Consider the following 25021-nt stretch of genomic DNA (forward strand, 5'->3'; position numbering starts at 1 on the left):
TCATACATCACCAAAGACGGCATCGTACCCCAACTACTGACTATTCTTCAAATGATGTATCTTTATCCAAACCATGATAAATGTAAACATAACCAACCAAAAGAAAGAGAAACTAAAAATGAAACCAGGTCCTAAAACAACAACAACAAAACGTGATGGCACAGTGAGGACAGACGGTCTTCTGCAGAGCTCATCTTTTTAATCTGTGGTGGCAAAGAAACTTTAAAGTCAGGATGACACAGGCTAGTCGAACACGTGCTTTGTTGCCTTTACTCTGGATTCACTTTAGCTTCACATATTTAATCATTTAATATTCGAAGCATATCCTGCCACTGTCATACTCACAACATAACATCCACAGATTTTGAGGGCATTTCTCTGTTAGTTTTCGCTTGAGATGTTTCCACTTTTCAAAGAGGACAAAAAGGAATAATAACGATAAATAAACAGAGGGTGAAAGAGGAATCCTGAAAACTGCCACTGAATGTAGAAATCAACCTCTATCAGATCAACAGGGAAGAGATCATCGTGGAAAACAAGCACCTTCACCTTTCTTCATCCCGTTCTTGCCTTTGTTCACTTTCATCCTTCTTCCTGTCTGCTCTGTCATGACAAGATTTTCCCGGCACAAATCCAATAATACTTTAGTCTGTCTACAGCAGCAGGACTGTGCCGGAGATCAGAGCGCAAAGATGCCAGAGAGTGTCGGAGGGTCACAAGTGTGGCACTCTGATCCACAGCAGCTTCTCAGCTCTACTTTCAAACCCCAGCCGAGGCTATTTGTCCAACTATAACAAACTACTCCTACAGTCAGCTGGGAGGACAACATGAAGTTTCTCCTCCATGTGTTTCTTCTTTTTCTACACTATGCCAGTATTTTTAGACACAAGAAGCTGAACAAATGTGAGTACAACTGGCTTAGAAGATCAGATATGATACAAATAACTTGCTGAATGAATAAATAAGCATAAAAAAGAAAGAATAAAATGGTAAATGGACTGGTTCTAATAATAACAACAATAATAATGATGATACAGCTCTTTTTGACTGAACACTCAAAGAGCTAAATGATATTAAGAGGTTCCACAATGTTCTGTCCCTTCTAGGTTACATATTTGTTTTCCAGTGTGGTTATTCTTCACGTCTGACCACTTGCTGCTGTCCTTCAAAAGTCTGTGTCTCAAACTGACAGTCAAATCACAACAGCAGTCACCACACGGTGCTTCATATTGTACAGCAAAGACCCCACAACAGTGCAGAGAAAACCCCAACAATCAAACAATTCCCTATGAGCAAGCACTTGGTGACAGTGGGAAGGAAGAAACCTGATCAGAGCCAGGCTGAGGGGAGGAGCATGTGCTGGGATTTGTTCTCCAGACTCAAACGTTAGAGCAGGACTTCCTGTAAACCAAACCATCCATCCTGTAAACAGCGTAGAGATGCAGAGATGCATCAAAAAAAGTCTTTCTTCTTGTATCGCTGTTTCCTGGTCTAATTTGTATGCTTGTGTTAGACAGCAGATAAGTTGGTGTCAAGTGGAACTCCAGCTCTGCTCTGAGGTCCTGATCACAGGTTAATGATAAAACACGATACTGCAGACGACTTAAAAAGAGCAGAGAGTGAAGAAAAGAAAGTGAAAGAAACAAAAGTCAAGCGAACTCAGCATCAATATGACTCACGCGTCCGTCCCGTCGCGGCGGCTGCCGGTCCGTCTCCCTCGGGGTAAACAGGAGTGATGGAGACTTTGTACTCTGTGTCTGACAGCAGAGGCTGCAGAACCAGGCTGTTCTGACCAGTGGGCACTGTTCTCTGTAAGCACAGAAAGACCAGTCAGGACAGTTTTGAAAGACAAGCAAAGCCGTTAATGTTTGACTTTAACATTTAGACATTTCCCCATCCTCAGTCTCTCTGCACTGATGTGACATTTCACCTCCCAAAGTTCAGCTGCCAGTCAAACAGAGAAACTGCACTCTGACGTTTTCTTGTTTCTAATCTCGATAGTTTCCACAGCTCATCGTCCAGTTTTGCTTTGTAATATTAAACGTGTGGACTTTTGTAGCTGCTTCTTAATCATGTTGCACCACATACGCTCACTGCAGGATCACTTCATGTAGATCAGATGTAACAGCAGGATAACGTGGCTGCCGAGGTTTCTCGATTTAACAGGACCTCGAGTTTGCTTTAAAAAAAAAATAGGAAAATGATGTTTCTGCAAACCCAAAAAACTTGTGCATGTCTTCAGTGATTTGATTATAATTTGTGTCCACATGCAGAGATACGTTTGCGTCTAAATGATTGTTTCTTTGATCATTCTCATTACCCTCCCTCTTCCTTCACAGCATGATCGAGGTGACAGACTGCGACTGAGAACGTCTTCAAGCATTCTGCATTCTTCCCTCTGTTTGTTGATGTTTTTGGTAGCATTTCTGTATCTGCATTCAGTCTTTAAACGCACTCTGAAAACTTTTGAATGAATTATGATAAAACGCTGCAGGGACGTCGAGGAGCCGCGTTAACAATTCATCACAGCTTCGTCCACTGAGGTCATCAAGGTCAACCTGAAGATTTATTGGTCGAAAACTGACATAACATGTTGTGTTTATTGTCAACATTTAGGAAGTACCATATAGATTTAAATGATCATGTCACATTTGACCTCTGACCTCTCCTTCAAAGTCTGATCTGAAGGTCAAATGATAATGTTGCAGGTTTTGTGACAGGAACAAGTTTCCATGGGAGACTTTTTAACTGTAATTGACTAATTTCATTATAACTTTACTGTGTTTACATTAGCAGGTCATATGTGTTTAAAATTAAATCAAATTCATTTGTTTTTTTTTAATTAAAATCAAACCAGTTTTTGTTTCTTTTTCGCTTGATCTTCAGTCCAACAGCTCACCGCTGGGTTTGTTGGTCTCTCTGACTCCCGTCTCCCTTTTTTGTGCTTTGTGTATTTTTTATTGTTAATATTTTATTATCATTTTTTATTTTCCATTCTTTGAACTCCTGTCTCATGTGTTGGCTTCCTCTGAGCCATGGATTTAGAGTCTAACAAGGGTGGATTTAAAAATGAGTTAACAAAGAGAATTAAGATTTCTAAAGCACGAGCTAGCAAAAAAATAGCATTAGCCTTTTTAATAGAGGTGAAGGAGGGAGAGTGGCTGCAGTGGACTGCGAGGTTTCAAAGTGCTGCAGAGGTTAATTGTGTCCAGGTGTCCTCCTCACCTGTGGGCGAGCTGAGTCTTTTATTAAAACTGATGATCTCACACTGAAGACAATCTAATCTCCTTCTTTACCCCGTGGACGTCTTTCCTCGCTCTTCATCTCTGCTTCTCTCGATTTCTCTGCTGTTGTTTGTCTCACCACATCTGCTGTTCATAAATTATACTTATATGGTGACTTATATTATTTATTTTTGTTTTTGTTCTTTGAATCCGAAACCCAGTGGAGCTCTCTTTGTTTTTATTCTCCAAAACCTCTGGCTCATTTCCCCTCCGCTCATCTTAAAGTATCACCTTCTCTTCCACACTCTTCCCCCTTCTGTTATTAAACTCTATGATACACATATATATATTTTATGTATGATGACAGTAATTTCCAACAAAATCCAATTGGAGCAAACTGAAAAGGATGGCGTCGTCTGGTTGTGGCAACATAATAAAAGAAAATCTTGACAAATTCAAGTGGCTCCTCACATTCTATTGGTTAGAAAGAAGCCAAATCTTCTCTCAGTAAACTGAACATATTATATCAGCCGAGCCTTATGATACAGTTAAGAAACACTCGTCTGTTATTTGATCTGCATAAAGCATGCTGTGAATGCTCTAAGTGGCTCTGTGAAGGGAAATGTTTGTATTTTACATATGATTGAACACAGAGCTCATCTCGCTCCAGGTAACCAGAGCTATTGTTGTATTGTGCGTAGGAGAAATCTTTAAAGGTTGAGCTCTCTCTGCTGTCTGTCTGCTGGGCCAGTTTGCATTCTGAGCATGTAGAGTCTGGCCCGACTCCATTCGCAAAACTTCCACTTTCTAAAAAAACAGAAAGAAATTCTTATACGTGTCAGTCAGAGCAGCACTGTGGGCCTTAACAAATCAATTTCAGCCCAGCCTGATGAAAAAGGCAGCAAGTCTCTAAACTGTCACAGTGTCACACAGTTGGAATAAACCACCTCCAGCTGCACTCCCTTTTTTACTCCAACCTCTTTGTAAATGCAAACGCGGTCTCATAAAGTATTTATGTGATCCAGAAACACAATCTTGTTTTGACAGAGGCTCCACGCAGGTCTGGAATATTAAGTTTGATCCACCTTCGCTGGAACAACGAGGCTTAAAGGTAAACTGCAGGGTAGACAGTCAAACACACAGCTGACAGAGTCAGAGTGCGATGACACAAGAAGAGCTGTACAGACAAAACGCCAAAGCAGAAACAAGACTTCAGACCAGAACAACTGGAACCAACAAAAAAAATCAGAAAGACTACTACGAAGAATATTTTGGTCAATATTGAGATTACAGAACAATTATTGACCTAAAACCGAAATATAAATACATAAATACTAGGGCTGCAACAATACACAAAATTCACGGTTCGGTTCGATACTTTGGTGTCACAGTTCGATATTTTTTCGATACAAAAAAATGTTCATGCCTTTTTAATTTGTCATTTATTAAAATTATAAATATATATTTTAACTCAAAAGTACAGTTTTTAAATTTAATGTTGCTGAAACAACAAAGTAATAAAAATTAATTCATCTATCTGATGGAGAAATCCCTCATCTTTGGAAAAGAGAGTTTATTACAGAGAAATGGCTCTTTCAAAATAAAAGCTCTACTATACGCTTCTTCTGGGCTATATTCTCAGCAGCATATTAAACATATCAGGTCCCCATAAGGAGAATCCTGTGCCAACGGCTGTCTAAATGACTCGGGTAAAATTTGTAGCATGTGTTTTTGTCTGCTTCCACTTGTCTTTGCACGAGGATGATGTCGGAGTAAACGTGCAGTCATATTCGTTGTGTTCCCACTAGTGCTGTCAGCGTTAATCTCGTTAAAACGACATTAACGCCATAACGCGGCAAATCTCCGTTAACGAGTTACCGTGGATCGCCCCGTGCGTGGGGCTGGACGGCGTCAACACCTTAACAAGCTAACTACGCTAACGCAGTAGTTCCCACCAATTGAGCATTGTGGCACATCCGACATACTGTTTTACTTTTGTCCATGACGCGCTTACCTTCAGGGTCATACGTCACATGAAAATCAAAATAGGTCCAAAGGCCAGATCTGAATGAGGGTGGGGGAGGTTCAATTTCGGGTAGCGTTGAAGCAGTTGCCATGTTGCAACGAGCGCTCAACACAGACAGCATCGTCAGAAGAAAAGTTGATAAAATAAATAAAAAATTTTGTATTGTTCGATACATATGCGTACCGAACCGAAAGCACTGTATCGAACGTGTTGCACCCCTAATAAATACATAAACACACCACAGCCAGTCAGTGTGACAAAACTAATGAATAATGTTGAACTGTCAGTAATCTTGTTTAAATCATTTTTATGATAAATCCAAATAGTCGCCCTAGATCCAAGTGGGGACGCATCCCTTATGTTGCCAACCAAGCGGGAACCTCCAGGGGCTGAAAACTGAAGCTGAGAAAAAAAACTATCCATACCTGCAGTTCCTTTAGTGGCCACTTGGGGAAAAATGCTCATAAACTCTGGTGTTAACATGCCTAGCTTTGCAGTAGTGGTCGACATCACTGACGATGTTAAAGAAGAAACACCTTTAATCTTAGATGAGGACTTTGAGCTCAGGTCAAGTCATAAGAAGCCTTCAGTTTATTACAGGACATTTTTGACAGCTGGTAGCTGCTGGACGCACAAATCCTGGAGGATTTGTGACTTTGGAGAAAAAAAAAAAAAAGAAAAAGAAAAATTATATATATATATATATATATATATATATATATATATATATATATATATATATATATATATATATATATATATATATATATATATATATATATATATATAAAAGACACTTACTGTTAAATATCAGAAACAGACCTAACATTAACAAAAAACAAATAGATAGAGAACTGGAAGTGGATCAGACACACTAAATGAGCAGTTAGGGGACAGACATTTCTGCTGAATGATGCCAAAGATCACAGTTTGGATTTCTCCCTCATGAAACCACACTTATGGTGCTTAAACCTAAATGGCTTCCATTAGCTAAAACCGGCAATTGAGACATGGCTCAAAGATCAGAAATTAAAGCTTTAGTGCAAAACACTGTATTTATTGATTATTTTCTAATAGCTGTGAGTGTCACACACAGACAGTTACAGTTTTTTAAGAAAAAGATCCCTTAAACTTTTTAATCCCCAGTTTTTAACCTCCTGGAACAAGAATCTGCTCCCGAGCAGTGAGAGCCAGAACCCTGCACACGGTGGAATTGCTCTTGATGCCCGACAGCTTTGGTTTATTGGACGCTGAATGAAGCGGCACAGGGACATAATGGAGCTTCAATGAGTTGAGCATCACAGCTGCCTGTGGACAGATGGCTTCAGAGTTGAGTCACACCATGGCTACGGTGTAGACACCATCATCTGGTACGGCAGTGACACAGCCATCTGAATGAACCGAACCATTAACTTCTAGATTCATAAGCTTGTAGAGACCTAAGCACTGAGAAATGTTTCATTTATTCGTGCATTAATTTTCTAGTACAAGTCTAGCAAGAAAGAACCAGACCAGGTTAGAGGTTGTAACCCAAAAAGTACGGATTGGAAATGTTCCCGTCAGACTGCACAGGTGCACCACAAACACAATCATACCTGCTAATTACAGCTAAGTAACAGACTAATAACACGCTAGCATTTCACTCCCTGATGTCTGTATCTGACAGCAGGCCACACAGTGTTTGTCAGATGAAAAAAGCTTCATAAGGCACCAACAGACTCAGTGGCTTCAGTCAGAGGAGGCGAGCTCTGATTGCCTACAGTTCCCCGTGTCAGGAAATTGGGCATTTTGATGTGGGAGGCACTGGGGACAGACTGACTTGTGGAGTCCGTCTGAAGGACAGCTGGCTTCTTAATACCTCTGTGCTGGCTTCATGCTTCTGCCCAGGAGGTCAAAATTTGACGATAACAATGGAAATGCAGATATTTCTATCAGCCAGAGAAGAACAGGACAAAAACTAAGACATAACCACTCGATAATTAAATAATATAAATAATTCAAAAGTTGCAAAAAGGCCAAGGAAGTCTGATTTCTGGCTTTTCTTTGCTGTGTGTTCCTGTGATGCAGAGCGTTCTGTAATCGTGTTACAAAACCACTAATGTCCACAATTTAATTACATATAATATGATTTGTTGCTGCTGCAGATCTAACATGCTGACTACACGTTAGCTCTTTAGGACAAGATTCCACCAGTGAAGATGAAGTGGGATGAGCCACATATCAATAACACGTGAATGAGACGCGCTCCTTCGGTGGCGCGTTGCCCTGCTTTGGCAGCCGAGAACCACAGAGTGAAACTTTGAACAAAGCAGGTGTTTTTTTCTCCCCCCACAGCAGATAGACATCTAAATAGTAGCTATTGAGCGCAGCACTTGGTGATTCATAACCTGACCGGATTGCCAAACAGAGGCCACAGCTGTTCGTGCTTTGATAAGAGATCTCATTTAACAAGCCGCCGGTGCGAGCAGCTGGTGGCTCTTTATTGTCAGGATGAAAAGGCTGAAGCGGGACCTGTGTCCAGAGTGGGCCTCTGGTGCGGTGGCAGCACAACCAGCACACAACAACACACACCAGTGAAGTCAAAAGTCACAGGAAGATGAGACGGTTCTGGAGATATTTGACACGCGTTAACCTGGCAAAGGGAACACCCGACCACTTAGGATTACAAAGAACCTTGGAAGCCATGCTCTACATTTATTAACACCAAAGAGACAATTATTACAGAATAAATGTGATTTGCACAAATGTGAAAGAAAACAATGAGAGCATGAAAAAGAAAAAAGTCTTTGTGATGCATGTAAAGGTGTGTGTGTGTGTGAGCAGAGTTTAAAGACAGGAAATCTGGGAGTTTGTCTTTAATTAGGATTCAAAGCAGCTTTTATCATGAAAACTAATCACACTGTAAACATGACATGTCTGCCTTCTAACGGGGACTTTTAGTCAAAACTCTCCTCATCACCGAGAACCAGACAGACGTCTTAGTTGAGCAGGAACCGTGAAGTTTGACCCTGATTACTGAGGACAACTATCTTTTAAAGCACACCCCCTCCCCTGGAATATTCCACATTCAGGTTTCCCACATGCACGTGTTGTTGGTAAAATCACAGTGTCGAGAGGTTTTTTTGCACCATCCAGCTCCTGCGTCCTTCCTGTGTGGCAGGAGTGCAGAAAGCATCAATGCCCTTTTCCCCCTTTGATTAAATTGCCATTTAAGTGGAACTGGACAAAAACCAAGCTGGGATTTTGAGCCTGTGCTCAGTGTTGGTCCAACATCCTGACGGGTTGCATGAGTCACTCTGTAGGCATGAAAGCAAGTTCTGGCAATAAAAGTCACAGTTTCCGGGGTTAAGGTAGAGACCCGGAGCCAGAACCTGTGAGCGAACTTTCATATTTCGTTATTAAAAATAATATTTGGCTCCCTTTGGACATTTTCGGCACGCGGGGCCACGATTGTACCCCATTATTGATGTATTGTCACGCACGCCTGTGGCATATTTTTGCACGAGTGTTGTTTTCTATAAAAGCCTTCTCTCTCTGCTCATTACTGCAGAAGCTGCCAGGCTCTCTCTACCTCACTGAAAAAAAGAAAAACTCTTTGAAGGCCTGCCACTGTTTTCATCATCATTATCCTCTTCCTGCTCTCGTCTCTGCCCCTTAACTAGACTCTGAAGGCCTGCCATCAACTTCAGTAGCACTGACTTTCTCTCCAAGGAGGACTTCTAATCTGAGGGCCTGCCATTGTCTTCATCAATAATCTCCCACCCTCCTCCTGTTGAAGACTGATGCTCTTTTGTCTGTTCCATTGTATGAATTTGTAGGAGTTTGACTTTCAGAGCATAAAATTTGAAGAGTATTCAAAGAAATCACACAAACGTGACTTAGTAAAGTTTACGGCTGGAAATGTTCTGCAAATTAAACTTCTGCAAATTGGTGATGTGGTCGTGATGGCTGCCACAAGGGATTTCCATTTATTTTAAATGAGAGGGGAAGGCTCTATCAGCATGGAAAACACATCGCTGTCAGTTCCCTGTTGTTTTTAGGTGGTGTTTGTGTGCTGGGGCTGATTGTTTGTTGACTTTATTAATGTGCGGCTCCTATAGGCTAAGATAGTGTTGCTGAGTGTTGATGCTGGGAATGAAAAGCAGGCATTGCTGAAGACCGTTCAAATGAGCATCAGACCTGGAGGTAATTATTATGAAATGAAGTGTCTCTCTCTGTCTTACCGTCTCTGCTGCTCGGTCTCCCCTCGCACTGATGTAGCTCAGTCGATAATGTCGAGCATTTCTGGGGTCGACGGGCTGCCAGGACACCCGCATGCTGAACGTAGTTTCTTCATCGATCTTCATGCTTCTCACCCCGTACCGAGGAGCTGAAGGGTTGGACAGAGAAACTCTGGCTGCAGATCAGTGACTCAAAGATTAACTCAGTGAAGCATGAAGCTGTCACAGCCTATCACAGAAAGCGATGGTATCAAAATGTCATCATTCTGGCATTTAATTTGCTCAGATTTTCATATCACATCAGTGTCTTCGGAATATCGAAACGTTCCTTCGGAGAACATATCGGAACAACGCACCCTCCCTCTGATAATATAGAAACAGGTTTACAGACGCTATCAGTGAAACAGGAGGAGCAAACTTCTTATCTGATTTACCGTTTCAGAATTTTGATCTTATAACATCAGCATTTATAGCGTCACTTACACGCTCGAATTTTTGGAAACTTTTTTCCCAGTGCTGCCATTTCAACACAAAACCACAAAGAGTGTTCTCACATGAGTCCTAATATTATGATCTTTATCTTTTTTCTTTATTTCTCTGATTTCTAAAAGACAATAACTGCTCTCCATCCTGTCGAGATTTCTTGCTTCCCGAAATCCAAACTGAGACGACTTCGGCTGGTTTGCATTTACGTGTCTCTGTCCTGTGCCAGGCTAGAAAGAACCAGACATTTACTTCATATCTGCAGCTTTACTCTGTCAATCTGACTAAATAATCGATACTGAGTAACTGCATTGGATCCAAACTGCACCCACAGGTAACAGTTTGGTTTTTCTTATTTAGTCTGGAAAATTTCAAATTCATGGAAAATATGTGTTTCACATTTAAAAGCTAATTGGTTACTACAGTAAAAAAAAAACATTGATCTTCAGGCACACGTACTGCGTGGAGAAATGAAAACTGCCAGAGTTTCTGGAAATTCTGAGTCATTATTCGACAGATCCTGGAAGATTTCTGTTGCCTAAAGAATTCCCATGAGCACTCGTTAGTCTGCAGTTCCACATGCACTTACAGGGCTGCTGATTGATGAAGATCCCTCGTTTCATGCAAGTTAGAGCTGATAAAAACACACCAACAGTTCAAAGGCATCTATTACCCATGTTCTTCATCAGCACAGGACCACAAACGCTGCCTCAGTGCGTTTCGTTACATTAAACCTCAGCAACACGTTGGTGGAAAAGAAGCCAAGTGAGAAATGAAAGTCTTAGGATGACAGAGTTGATGAAGGATGAAGTAAAACGCAGACGATGGAGAGAAGAGAAAAAAGATCCAAATTCATCCCGGGATTAATTACCTGCTACGGTGGTGGTTGTCGTGGCAATGGTGGTTGTTTTTTCAGCTGAAAATCAAATGCAGAAACATGTCACTGATGCGACTGATCCATTAATTCAGAAAGTTTAAAGGATCCTTTGATGTCTGATTCCTCTGAGCGGTTTACAGAATAAAATCAGAGAATAATAACAGAAAGACGACAAACAGTCTCATTAATAAACACAACAAACATGAAAGTGTGAAGAAATCTGAGGTTTTGTAACAATAAATTTACCGGTGGACTCCACGAGGATCACCTCATCACTCTCCAGCTCATTCCCGTAAATGGCGGCCAGGAGGACTTCGTACTCTGTCGAGGGGGTGAGTTCCTTTATCAGGTACGTGTTGATATTCCCATTCACCAAAACCTGAAACAGCAGGACAACAAATCTGCTTTAGACAGACAGGTGACAGAAAAAGATGTTCCAAAATGTTTCATTCTAAGAGTTTCCTGATAAAACCTCTTTCTGCAGAGTACATAAAAGCAAAGTCACCATCAGTTAAGACAAAGATCAGAAGACATACAAAGGCCGGTGAGGCCCACATTATCTCTCAGAGACTCACTGGAGTGACAAAGTTGGCTTTTATCTGCTGTCACGTGCACTTCTTCTCATATCTTAATGAAATCATTTGATTGGTGCTTATCAGGTTCAAAGATGCTGCCAGTCAACAATGACTGCGACAAAGTCAGCACACAGTTATTAAACCTGACTGTGCTGGCAGGAGCAGCTTCGTTCGTTAGTGCTCGTTAGTGTTTCAAAGGATCCGATCTGCTCATTTCTAGCTCCATATTTTTATGGAGGTGATGAAAAATAATCCTTATTTCTGCGACAGTCAGACTGAGGAGTTTGGTGCAGCCTCTCAGTCTGTCCACTGCCTGGATGAAGACATTTATCCATCGTCCTTTGAGAAGAACAGAAGGTGGTTCAGTCTTCTGTGCTCACAGTCAGCTTTGTGTGATATGATCATATAAGGATATTCCCTCTGTAACATTACACAGAGCTGAGAGTAGAAACTGCCATTTGGCCACATGAAACACTGCCAACATGTGTTTAAAATGACTGATATATTGAAAATCAAAAATCCAAAGTTACCCAAAAGGGTAACTTTTTTGACGAGGAACGCCTAAGGGTTAATTTAAGCATTGAGCAGTCTAAAACTTTATAAAGAGAGTTTTAATGGTCATTAAGGACTGAATTACTTAAAAGAATGAGCGTTTTCCATCCTGAGAGATGACACTTCAGAAATCATAAGATTTCCAGGTGACTTTCTTTCATCTTCTAAGCTTAAAATACACATATAAGCGTATAAGAAACACGTGAACACCTCACTGCTCTCTTCTCCGTCGGTGGGTGTCCAGGTGAGTCGATAAAGCACCACATCAGACGCCGGGTGAGCCCAGGACACCCTGAAGCTGTTCGTGGAGATGTCACTGCTCCTCAGGTCCACTGGGTCTGGGACAGTTTCTAAACAAACACCAACAATTCTGGTTGAAACCATTTCAGAAACACTTTTGAATGTAACAATCTCTATTTACAATGATGTTAGTTTCTTACTTGTGGTGAAGCTGTCTGTCACAACCTCAGCTTGTCCTTCATCATAGACGGCAAACACACCGACAGTGTACTCCGTCAGTGATGTCAGGTTTTTCAGCAGCCAGGCTGTCACACGGCCAACATCCACCTGAAGACACAGGACCAAAACACAATGACATTTGTTCCTAAGCGACTCGGTTTGTTTGTCATGTTGGAATTAGCAGCACGGACAGTGCACAGATGCTGGACCAATGATCAGGCTCTGCTGGAATTGTTAAACTTCATCGAGGAACGACACGTTACTACTTCCTCTCTGACAAGTTTGGGCTAGCCTGATGACCTGTGTCCTCCAGAGTTCCCTCACCTCATTGGTCTGGACTCCATTGGTTTTGACGTACATGATGCGGTACCCTTTAACCTTCCTGGAGGCGGAGTCCCATGTGATTCGGGCAGAGCTGTGATCCACCTCAGAGAAACGAAGGTTCCTCGCTGGGATCAGCGGTACTGAGGGACAGAAAGCAAACCATAAACACAACATCTGGAAAGAAACGGCTGTGAACTGACTATAAATTCCTCTCCCTATGGAGGATGGATTCAGCCAAAATATATATTAATCAGTATGACTACTGGACAGATAATGCAATATTATTATGCTTTATTTGTATACCAATGAATTAACCTGTTTATTTACCTTCACTAATTTATTTATTTTTTAACTTGGCGTTCCTGCATTGACTTTGGGAGACTGGCAGCTTTGTTCCTCCATACTACTTTATTAAATGTGCCTTTCAGAAAATGTTCCAAAACTTTAAATCATATAAACTTCCCAGTTGCTCATATTAGCATAGTTATAATCCAACACTAAGAAAGCGTGTGTGGCCTCGGAAATGGAATATTTTTCAAACTGAACGTATACATCGCAAAAAGACGAAGAAAGAACGAAAGAACAAAACAGCTTTATGTTCTTTATCAACAGCAGATACATGGACACGCAAACACAGCCGAGCCTTCATGAGGGGCCTGAAATCGTGACCCCTGATAACAGCAGGTCTGTCTAATTCACACTCGCACTCATGGGGGTTTGTACAAGGGTTATTGGACTCCACTACTTTTAATTATAAAGTGGACAGAAGCTCATTACATCACCGCACTCCCTCAGGCTCTGCCTAAACGTCCTCTCTTTCTCATTTCTTCTCGCCGTCTCGGAGGTCTAAAAAAAATCCCCCCCTGCCCTCACTTTAAAAATTCTGCCGTAGAATCTGATTCTCTCTGAGCTTTGGAACTTTTACATTTAGAATCACTGATCTGTTTTCTTCAAAAGAAAAGAAAAATAATTCTGATTGTACCCACCAGTGCTTCACCTCAATTATACCGAGGGTCAGATTAAAAACAAAGCAGCAGACAGAGAGAAATCCAGAGTGGGCTGAAGGGAGTGAGATACTGCAGCGGGGTATCCCAGGGTCACAACAGCAATCAGCAAAAAGCAAATTAAAAAAGTTTAACAACAGGTAAGTCGCTAAAGTTTCCAAACGTTTCCATATAAAGTATTACAAGAACCATATAGATGACGCTACAGCTCAGGGGTGTCACTGCAGCTGGCAGCTTTGCTCAACACCTACATAACTCTAGTGTTGTTTTAACTGACAGCTCAGCCAATCAGAGCTTTCAACATTATTATAACAGCTCTGATGAAGTTTCATTAAGCAGATCACCAATACAGGAAAAGTGTGCTCCTTTAATTTAATTAGGGGTTCCAGATCAGGCAGTGAAAGGTGGAACCTAGGGGTGGGCGGTATAAACGGTATAAATTTGGCCAACAGTAGAGATTTTGACTATACAGCTCTACCGCAATAGCATGTTGATGGTGCCTGTTTTGGTTGAAAGCATTGCAGCGGCTGCAAACAATATCATCTGCAAATTATGCAGGCAGCAGTAATGGCAAAGAGACGAAGCACTTTTGGAATATGGGGAAAGCCAAAACCTGCGCTTCCTCCACTTCCCTACCATTGATTCATTAATGCTGAATTCTCTTGCAGCTGCTCTATTCCCATGTTGTTGCAGTATATTAATGACTAACCTCGTATTGTGGATGGATTATCTCAGTTGTTCTCCTGACTGAAGTTTGGTCCGTTTACAGCATCCTGCCATGCGATTGCATTTGTCCCTAACCATCAGGAACCCTCACGTTAACTTTTGTCCAGCGTTCATCCTCCAGCTTCACTGTGCTAATGTTATGCTAACGTAGCTGTTTTGCTAGCGATCACGTAGCACATCATTATATACCAGCTAGCCCAACTTCAGTAACCCTACAAATGTCACTGCTGTTTAGTTTTCTGTCTTCATTTATGTTGGAAGTGATAGCAGAGCTGTACGTTTGAATTTTTTCAGAAATCTCTCAGTCAGAACATGCTATATCATGTTTAGGTGGAAGCTAGCGAGGTAACTTCCTGCTAACTTCTAACTCCGTTGAATTTAATAAATTCTGTTTTCATGGATGTCTGGATGTTAAACTTTTTTTTTCTCTTTTTCTTCTCTTTTTTTTTTCTTCTTTTTTTTCTTTTTTGCAAGACTAGAAAAAAAGTTCAAACATTTTGACATAATTTGTCTTATCTAATGGGTAACCTCTGGGTAACATGTGGAGGTGTGTGTGTTGTGGGTGGGTGAGGGGGGGTTTGTTTTACACACACAAAGTGCGAATATTTTTAGGTTTAGTGCTATTAAAGGAACTGTGCCAAGCTTATTAAATTATTGAGTTTAAAAAATGTGAATGGAGACCCAGTAAATACTGAATCTTACAGTGCCTACTTATTTAAGCTATTTTTATAGGTTTGTTGTGTTTAACTTATTTGTTTTTTCAACTTTAACTTTTTTAACTTTTATTTGCTGTAACAAGAAATGTCCTAGCTTTGAATAACTCTTCTCTTCTCTTGTCTTAATGAAGAGTACATAGCCTGAAGTAGAAGGATAATTTCCAACATTACTCATGTGTCTGCTCTGCAGTGGGCTATTTATCATTAGATGGTTACAGTAACACCATATTTCTGCTGCATTTATGAAATTATAGAACAACAATAACTAAAATTGTGTACTTTTTATTACGTAAAGATGAGAACTGTTGTGAAGTGGAGGAAAAATGTCCTGTTTAGAGTGACTTTGCCAAAGCTCTAGAGCTACTTTGTAGTTAATCAAATGAAAAGGAGGCTGGTTTGATATCCAGTAGAGCGATTAGCAGTACGATACCTCTGAAGATACTAAAAGTAAACAAACAATATGATAGTTTCAGTTTCATTTTCCAACTGCAGATCAAGCAGACCAGCAGCCAGTGTGAGCAAATAAATGTGTCCAAACACTGTGAAATCCTCTGTGAAATCCTCTGTTTTCCTCCATTACTGGATGTTAAACTTAATTGTTACACCTGGTAAAGCAGCAACACTGATTATTTTATTAGAGATGAAAGAATTTAGACAGTTTGACTTTGGAACCTGAAGGCGACGGAGTTTTGGACCCAGATTACTCCAAGGCTCCTACGGCAGCCATAATGCTCCAACAATCCATCAAGCGGTGCGCCTTCATAGCTTACCAAAGTCATACTAAAACATTTTTTGACAGATTTCTGTGCGCCGTGTACCACATAAAATTGGTTCGAGGTCAGTGAGCACAACCAGAATTCAAACATAAGGAACACTGTCGAATTTTGAGAAAATTAAAGGATTTTAAGTGTGCCTTATATTATTTAAAATATGTTATAAGGAAGAAAAGAATATATTGTTACTGCACATGCCTCAAATTATACCGTGATATGGATTTTAGGCCATATCGCCCAGCCCTAGTGGAACCCATCTTATTTAAAGCTCTGACATCAAGGTTCTGCTGTTTTGCTCACTTTTGAGTATGTAGTATCATTGTACCAAGGTCAAAGCCATGTGGCTCTGGACCAGGGGTGGGGAACTCCAGGCCGGTGTCCTGCAGGTTTTAGATATCACCCTAGATTAACACACCTGAATCAAATGATTAGTTTATACCCAGGCCTCTGGAGAAGTTCAAGACATGAGGAGGTCAGTTAACAATTTAAATCAGCTGTGTTGGCTCAAGGACACGTCTAAAACCTGCAGGACACTGGCCCTTGAGGCCTGGAGTTTCCCACCCCTGCTCTAGAGCTTTGATGGACATGGCCAAAAAACCTCACCTAGAAATTTTCTAGGCATCCTGACCAAATGTCCGAACCACCTTAACTGACTCCTTTCAATTTGGAGGACTAGTGGCTCTACTCCGAGCACCTGACCGAGCCACTTAGCACATTTCTAAGGGACACCCTGTTGTCTGTCTCTTGTATCCACAATTTCATTCTTTCAGTCACTACCTTGAGCTCGTGGCCACAGGTGAGGGTAGGGACATAGCTTGACTGGCAAAGCAACAGCTTGACTTTCATGCTCAGGTCCCTCTTTGCCACAGCAGACCAAGAAAGCCTCTGCATCACCATTAACATTGCTGCAATCTTTCTGTCAATCTCTCGCCTCACTCATGAACAAGACCCTGAAATAGTTAAACTCCTCCATTCGGGATGGCGACTCTTCCCCGACCTGGAGTGGGAACTCCCTTTTCAGGGTGAGAACCATGGTATCAGCCTTGGAAGTGCTAATTAATTCTCATCCCAGCTACTTCTCTTTCGACTGTAAGTTGATCCAGTGCAAGGTGGAGGTCACTGCCCGATGAAGCCAGAAGAACTCCAGCTTCTGCGAAGAGCAGTAATAAGCTCCTCAGGGCACCAAAGCAGAAAACGTTCAGCGCTTGTCTATGCCTACATCTTCTGTCCATAAAGCTAACACAGTCTCACTTACTTCCAGCAACACACCGTCTGAGGCAAAGAGACATATTCAAGAACTCCAGTGTTTTACAACGGCATCTGCAAATAACTGTTGGCATCAGAATGTGAGCATTTACAATATGAATGTGCCTGCACATAAATGCATTGGAATCAAGCCAGCAACAACAAAAAAGGTCCTGCTGTCCAAAAAGAAAGTTGACATTTTTCAGAGAACACACAGTTAAACACCAGGCCTTTTGAAATAATGTGTTGTGGAGAAAATAAAGACCACAGATGAAATAGGCAAAAGAAAATCAATCAATACAGTAAAATCCCATAACAGTGATACAACGGCCGTGGTTTGGGGTTGCCTCGTTGCTTCAATGATGGGGCAGATTGAAGGGCACAGTGTGATTAGTAATTGAATTCTGCATCACACCACATCATGTCCAAGAATGCTTGAAGACAAAGTGAAGCCATGTCTCTGAGAGCTAAAGGCGACCAATGAGAAAATATCCCCAAAAACCCCTCAAACAAACAAAAAAAGGAAAATGGACGGATACAGACTGGCCAAGTCAAACTGGAGATTTGCATGTCATTAAAAAGTTGTGTGGGAAGCACAAGAAACCTTCAAACATCTGTCAGCTTCTGTAGTGCAGTTCTTGTTTCTGAGTGTCCCATTTCCACAGAAGAATATTCAGTTTTTTTATTGTAGCTAAATTATTGAAAAAAAAACCCCTTTTTGTTTTAAATCCTTTCTTATATAAAAGGGATCAAGTGTTTGCAAGTCTCTCATGACATGTATAACCTCTGCAAGCGCACACACTTAGAGCTACAGCTAAATAACAAACAACCAATGAAAAAAACAATTCAAAATCAAATCTGCATTCTGTGGCCTCACGACCTGCTTCTGGTTGTAAAACCACAAAGTGGGAAGATGTGCAAAGCTCTCTGTAGTCTGATTTTGTATGAGTCTTTATCTTTAATCTCCATCATGCTCCTTCAAAGAAAAAGAAATCCAACTCATTTGCATGTGCAACGGCCTCGTTTCACTGCAATGATCATTAAAGCACATTTTGTCTTAACAATGGAAGAAACGACAGTTAAATGACGAGAGGAAATGAGGGATGAGAGGCCTCTGATGACACAGAGAGGCAGACTGAATGAATACGAACAAGCTCGTTGAGTGAAAAGCACATCACGACCGTCATTTGCATCATGTGGTGTGTAGCTAACGAGGAACCTCGTTTTTATAATGCAGAAGGAATATTTCAGGGAACGGGGCCGATACAAAGATGATGACCAAAACTTAATGTGTCCCATCTTCATTCAAGGGCATTAAGTCCTGCCTGCATGGAACAATAAAAGTTATTTTATTATGAAAATGTATTTGACAGAGTGTCCTCTTCTGACCCGCATCCAAAGCCTTACACACACCGTAAAGACATAAACATGCCCTGACTTAAAGCCGCAGGCCTCAAACCTTAAAGGAGACTTCATAAAATGTTAATTAGTGAGCACAGTGGGGATTTAGGGTGGGCGGAGCGCCGAGTTACTCTCATCAAAACTCTACAGAATGACAGCGAGGTGCAGAAAATAGCTGGAATAAGGGAATCAAAGTTGGCGCCATGTAGAGAATTTGGCATTGCTGACTGCTAGTTTGTCAGGAGCAGGATACGTGTTGGGACAGGACTTCAGCACGCTGCAGCCGTCTGGGAAGAAACTATGAGCAAACACTCAGCAAATGAAAAGCAAATATGTCTGCAGCAGCTGATCCCTCTGATTAGAAAACACATAAAAAAGATAATGAAAGAAATTAGCTGATAAAGGGTTTGGAGGTTTGTACATGGAGGATGTAGGTTTAAGTGCTTGGAGATGTGGTTTCCTCCTGATCAGACAGCTGACAGTTAACGTCCTGAGGAAAATGAAAAATGTGCCGGCTGCTTTCAGAGATGAGAATAGCAGTGACTCGAGTTCAAAGGGTCACACAATCTGTCGGGGATTTAATGAAATTGAATTTCACCAACAGTTAGTAAAGCATATGGGCGGCCTTATATTTCCATTTCTGCGAGGACCAGTTTGCCTTTCTTTCAGATCTCAACTCCCAGGACATTAAAAGAAGATGAGGACACTTTGTGAAAACTGTGTGCCTGCGCCTCATTTTTAAACTGTATCCGGCTGTAGTGTGTGAAGCATTACAAAGCCCTCGTGGAATATTTGTGAAGGCTTGTGTCTTTAAAAAAATATTTGCATGCTTAAATATTGACTGAAATTGTTTATGCAGGCACAACTGTTTACACTTGAAGCTCCTGAACTGTGATGCTGATATTTGTGTGACCTGGATGACGTCAACATTGTCGTTACATAACTCTGGTGATCAGATCAACACTTTATTTTTCAGCCAGAGTTTGAGGTGGATCCATGTCGTTCAGTCAAGAATCAGCCAAAGTTTAATGGCTGCCAACAGGACAAGTCCAACCAGTGAAGTCTGCATGGTAACCACAGACTGTATATAAAGCATAAATGTAGCCACTCTGTCATTACTGATTGGCTTGGACGCCTGTTTTGAAGGTTCAGCCAAAGCTTGACAATGTTCTGGAGACCTAACAGTGTTATTAGCAAATCCTAGAAAACTTGTTTGATTATTATTATGAATGTTAATCATCTAAATAACATTAACAGAAAATACAACAACTTTATTACACCAATCGGCCACATAATAATCCATGTTCAGGTATCAGATAATTCCATTAAAAAGCTACTAATGGCACCAAAAACAAATAGTGGCCATGAGGACCAGCGCCTGTTAGCTAAGGTGGCACCGAGCAGAGAGCCGGGCTGGGCCTGTGGCTCGAGTGATGCTCAAGTTTAAGCCTTAAACAGATACTTGAGACATGAGACATGAGAATCTTTGGCGAACTGAAGATTTTGGCTTCATTCTTCATGTATTGGCTGCTAACAACAGATCAAAGAAATATTTGATGATGGGAGTGTTTTGCATGTTAGACTTACATGTGGTCTGCTGGCTGGTCATGGGGTCACTGGCTTCCTCTCCGTACATGGCGTAAACTGTCACTGTGTACTCAGTAGCTGGAGTCAATCCTTCCAGCTCCACCTCAGTCACCGAGTCATCCACCTTCACCTGCGCACACACAGCAGGTATGTGCATTTAGCGAAGACGCAGAGACTTTCTAGTAGATCCTTTAAATCTCTGTCTTGTCAGTGGATTTCATGCAGTCGTTTATCCGCCCTGTTACTCATCTCTCTGCACGTCTACTCTTCTATCATCAGCAGTCTCGTCCAGGCAAGCAGAGAATTAAAGTGTGATTGCATGAGATGATTTCTGAATATGGAGATCTTCCTTTTACATTAAGCAGGAGGGGCCAATCAGGCTCTTGTAGTATGTCCCACATCTACTGAGCTGAAACTCAGAACAAAGGAAGATGATGAAACTCTGTTTGCAGGACCGCAGTGGTCGATTTTAAAATGTGAGAAAAACATCGGTTGTTTTCTGCTTTGCAGCTGGAGCTTGTCTGCGTAGCTGAAACAGACCTTTCTGTCCCCACAGAGGCCGATTTGTTTCATCTCAATCGCCAACACAGAACTCAACCAGTCTGCAGCTGCTTGCACAGCGCGCACACAAATATTCAACTTCACCATCGCTTATTCTGCCAAACATACACTGGATGCAGACATAATACAACAAATGGCTTTTGTTGTTTCCTTAGAGAACTACAACGTACAACAGGAACAATCAGCCAGAAGGGTCAACGTGATCAATAACTACTGTTAATACTTTCACAGGTTTTTTTACTTCTTACCTCATTTTAGAATATTTCCACCTTATCTTTTGGCCTAAGATGTAACAGCTAAATAACTAAAGGCTTTATCTCTTTTTATCCTGAGACAATTTTCTGAATAGACTCTAACCGCCGAGCTTTGGGACGCCCCTGCCTTTCTCACACTGAAGTAGGAATTTCAATCAGAATCAGAGCTGCTGCAATCAGATAGGATGGCTTAAAGAGGACCAACTCTGCTTGTTTCTCACTTCATATTTTTATTCTTGGATTCTATCAAAGCGACTCTGCATCCTTAAAAAATCCTTATTCCTTTACAAAGACTTGGTGCAGCGATTTTAGATCCTCTTCTTTGAAGACCAACTAATGTAGAGTGAAGCCAGAGCTGCTGCATGTCCACATCTTACCACTTCAAATTCTGTCTCGGTTTGATATGAGCGTCTACCATCATTACAGGAGGGGTATTAAAGCATGTTTTGTGTTTTTAGTAGAATGTGACCTATTTAATCTGCTGACTTTTTTCATTTTGTCTGTTTTCTGTGATAAAACCCGTAAAAGACTTCAGGTCATACATTTTCTAAGTAGCTTGGCACACAGGAGGAATTTCTTAACCCTGTTTCTTGTCTGTGCAGAGGAAGGAAATACAGTTTCCTTTTCTGAAGCGCACATGACCTACATAACCATCAACAATCAAAATGGATCTACGTGGAATTTTACTTAAATAAAGGTCACTGCCCCTTTGCTCCTGTTGAAACAACATTATTCTCTATCACCGCCTTTAAACATCATCTCATCACTTTGCTTTCATTTACCCAGCAGAGTCCAACCCTTCTTAGAACCACAGTTATATTTGTGCTGTGTGGAGTTTCCTCCGTTCCTGACTCAAAGCAGGTGGAGTCTGCATCGGTGTGGACTCTGAGTTGGCTTCATCACTCACCTCCAGTTAAAGCTAGTAGGTTTGGAGCGGTGCTTGATGTGGGTGTAGGGTTGGACCCGGGCCGATGTACATGAGCTGAAGCATTTCTTGCTCGACAAGAAGGCCCTTTTGTTACGTGCACCACATTCGTGTTACTGCTGTGTTTGTTTGGCGTGGACACATTTAGCAGCTTCGGGGACCGTTGGAGTCACATCCTGCTGTAAGATCTACCTCTTGTTCACATTTGTGCTCGTCCTTTCTCTCCCTCGGGTTCAGTCTGTGCAGACCTACACTGGGTCCCTGTTTGAATGAAAGCACTTTTCCAGTCAAACTGGGCTGGATTTGAGGCTGGCTTTGGCCCAGACAAGTCACCGCACGGCCCATAAGTGGAAGCCACACGAGGACGAGCCAGCCAAGCCTGGGCTCTGACGGAGTGCCTCAGAGCCAGGCTTATCCTCACCGCTGGAAAACATCCATCCTGATTCCAAATTCCTTCCTAAATTGTTTTTATTGCTTTCTGCCTGGAGGCGAATGTGACGGTAGGCATAATGAGGTCTAATGGGAGAAGGAGGGATAAGGACGGCTGCCTGTGCCCTTCATACCTCTCCTCCTCTCCTTTGAATGTCTCGTCTTCCTTAACTGCTGAATTTACCTGCAAAGGATCCCCATGTTCCAGTCTGTCGTGCTGTTTGCTTTTAATGTCTTCTTTCCAATCAGTGCTGGTCTTTGTATGCGTGCCTGTTTCACTTTGAAGTGTTATTCAGTCTTTAAGGTGTAATTGATGCTTTGGTTGTGTTTTGTCCTCTAATTGGTCACAGGTTTTAAAGATATATTACTGTGACTCAGAGGGTGGCTGCACTTTTTTGACTCCTGCATGGTGGGGACACTGAAAGGTGGCTCAGGATCAGCCGTGCTGTTTATTAGAGTGAATTAAAGACTCTCTACTGCCACCACTTTCTCTAATATTATCTGATATTTCTGGTACATGTTTTTGGCCGTTTCCTTCTATCCCCCTTCCTTTGTTTCCTTCCTGAGACTCATAGTACAAAGTAGTCAAACATACAGAATATGTAGAAAAATAACAGAAACGGCACATGATAGCAGACGTTTACTTTGAAGCAACTCAATTATAATTACAAAGACATCTAAGAAGGTCAACTTTATTCAGCTGAATGCAAATTAGCAGTCTGTCAGCTCCGACAGTCACCGTCTTTAATAGACTATTTCAAAGCAAATTTAGGTGGAATTCCTGCGAACGCCGAAGACAAAAATATCAAACGAGAAGCAAAACCACAGACAAAAGTCAACAGGCGCAGAAAGTCTTTGTTATGCAAATGTCCAACGATATCCTGTGATTTTTCTCCAAAGTCAAAAAGTCAAATTGTGAGATCCTGAGCTGCTGATTACATTCAGTCCAAAGTTTCTTCCGCTCAAACCTGCAGGTATTTGAAGTTATAGTTCAAGTTTTTCTATTCATGTTCACTCTAACAAAAGACTGTTCATCACACCAGAAACCTGAATGCTGGCTTATTGGTTATATCAAACCATAATGACATCCATGTTAACTCTAACAGTGTTGGAGTTAACAATTTGAAAAGTGCACATCCAGAATTCTGCTTCTATAAAGTATACGATGTGCAGTCATACAGTACGGTTACTCTGTTTGATTAAAAATGCCTGAAGTAAAGTTGGTTGAACCTCCTCCAGGGTCGCCGCCTGCACCACAGGACCACTTCCTGTCTGGCTGGACGTCTTAGACTTCAAACTTTGACAAAGAGCAAATATCAACTCTTCCATCACTGCTGCCTCTCATGTTGAAATACTCTGCTGATGAGAGCTGGGTCTATACGTCAGTGACCAGAGAGCAGCCTTCATTGGATGATGTGTCCAAGCCTGAGAGCGGCGCATCAGGTGAGCACAATGACCTGGAGCAGCGGAGTCGTTTGGTTTTTTCCATCATCAGTCTCAACATCAAGAATTCAGCTCATGTTTTTCCGATAAACAATGCTGAGTTGTAAGATGTTAAATATTCACACTGGCACATATTAAAAACCACATTTTTCAGCCACACTAACACAGTCTTTGCTTACCACTCAGATTGATTACAACCTGATTAAAGTCTCTTTGTCAACATTTTGGCGTCTGGTTTTTTGAAATATGGACTAATTGATGAGGGCAACTGGACTTCATCAATTAATAAACACAAGGCAGCACAGGAGTTCAGTTACTTTCACAAAGTTTTGAACACTATATTTGAATGGCTTTTAAAATGACATAAAGTAGGAGATATTTTACTTGGATCAGAGTTTAAAGTAGGCCTGTGAGGAACGTTGTGTGATGTAAAGAAATCTGAGGAAACATTGTTTTGGAAAAGGAGCTGGCGCCCAGCAGGGAGCACCCTGCTCTGCATCATACAGCTCATTCTTTGCCTCACATTTACTCTCATTGCACACGAGCACACTCCTCACCTCCTTCTCATCTGAAGCATCCTCTTCAGTCAGCGGGGCGTACAGGATCATGTACCCAGAAGCCCCAGCGACGGCCTTCCAGCGGACCCGCATAGTGCTGTGAGTAATATCAAACAACTCCAGGTTGTTCACCGTGGGCAGGGCCACTGTCGGACACAAGCACAGGGTTTGGATGACGGCGTTTCTTCCTTTGACACATTTACTTTTAAACAATAAGGAAGTGTAGCTGATTAAATCTTACCTAGAACAGTAATCTGGCACTTTTACACTAACCTTCGACTGTTTTGGGCCAGACAAGTCCTGAAAATTCACATTTCATAGAAAACTCGCTCTTTTCTAAAGTCTAAGGAATTCGTTATCCTACGGCTCTCCGGCAGCAATAGAAGTAAATTAGGTCTTGTAAGTTCATGCATGATTAAACAGAAATCCAAATCTTCTTTGATGTATTTTAAACAGTAATGCACAATGTCAGGGTTGTTAAAAACAGCAGTTATTCAGAGGTCATTGTCCTGCACGGCAATGAGCCAAACGAGCTTTAACTAGAAAAGAGACTAATGAGATTTACAACCAGGTCCTGAAGCTTTGGGCCGACGGCCGACGTGATGTAGTTTTGCCTCTGCAAACCACCACAGTGTATTTTAAGTCAAGCAGTTGATGTGA

The 25021-nt window shown here is 41.5% G+C and overlaps 1 protein-coding gene across 1 annotated transcript in view; it reads right to left on the minus strand.

The window, feature by feature from the left end:
- The window catches only part of col14a1b (collagen, type XIV, alpha 1b), a 164220-nt gene that overhangs the window by 71278 nt on the left and 67921 nt on the right, over positions 1 to 25021 (minus strand). The window contains exons 11-19 of the mRNA XM_085345751.1: positions 24362 to 24507; positions 20193 to 20322; positions 12741 to 12880; positions 12398 to 12524; positions 12168 to 12307; positions 11077 to 11209; positions 10825 to 10869; positions 9474 to 9619; positions 1680 to 1809 (exon numbers count right to left, since the gene is read on the minus strand). Of these exons, the coding sequence (XP_085201877.1) occupies positions 1680 to 1809; positions 9474 to 9619; positions 10825 to 10869; positions 11077 to 11209; positions 12168 to 12307; positions 12398 to 12524; positions 12741 to 12880; positions 20193 to 20322; positions 24362 to 24507 (1137 nt within the window). The remainder of the gene's footprint in view (positions 1 to 1679; positions 1810 to 9473; positions 9620 to 10824; positions 10870 to 11076; positions 11210 to 12167; positions 12308 to 12397; positions 12525 to 12740; positions 12881 to 20192; positions 20323 to 24361; positions 24508 to 25021) is intronic.

The sequence above is a fragment of the Diplotaxodon limnothrissa genome, linkage group LG22 (assembly GCF_057381915.1).
Source record: "Diplotaxodon limnothrissa isolate DT_005_m linkage group LG22, D_limnothrissa_male_GT1.1, whole genome shotgun sequence".
NCBI lineage: Eukaryota > Metazoa > Chordata > Actinopteri > Cichliformes > Cichlidae > Diplotaxodon > Diplotaxodon limnothrissa.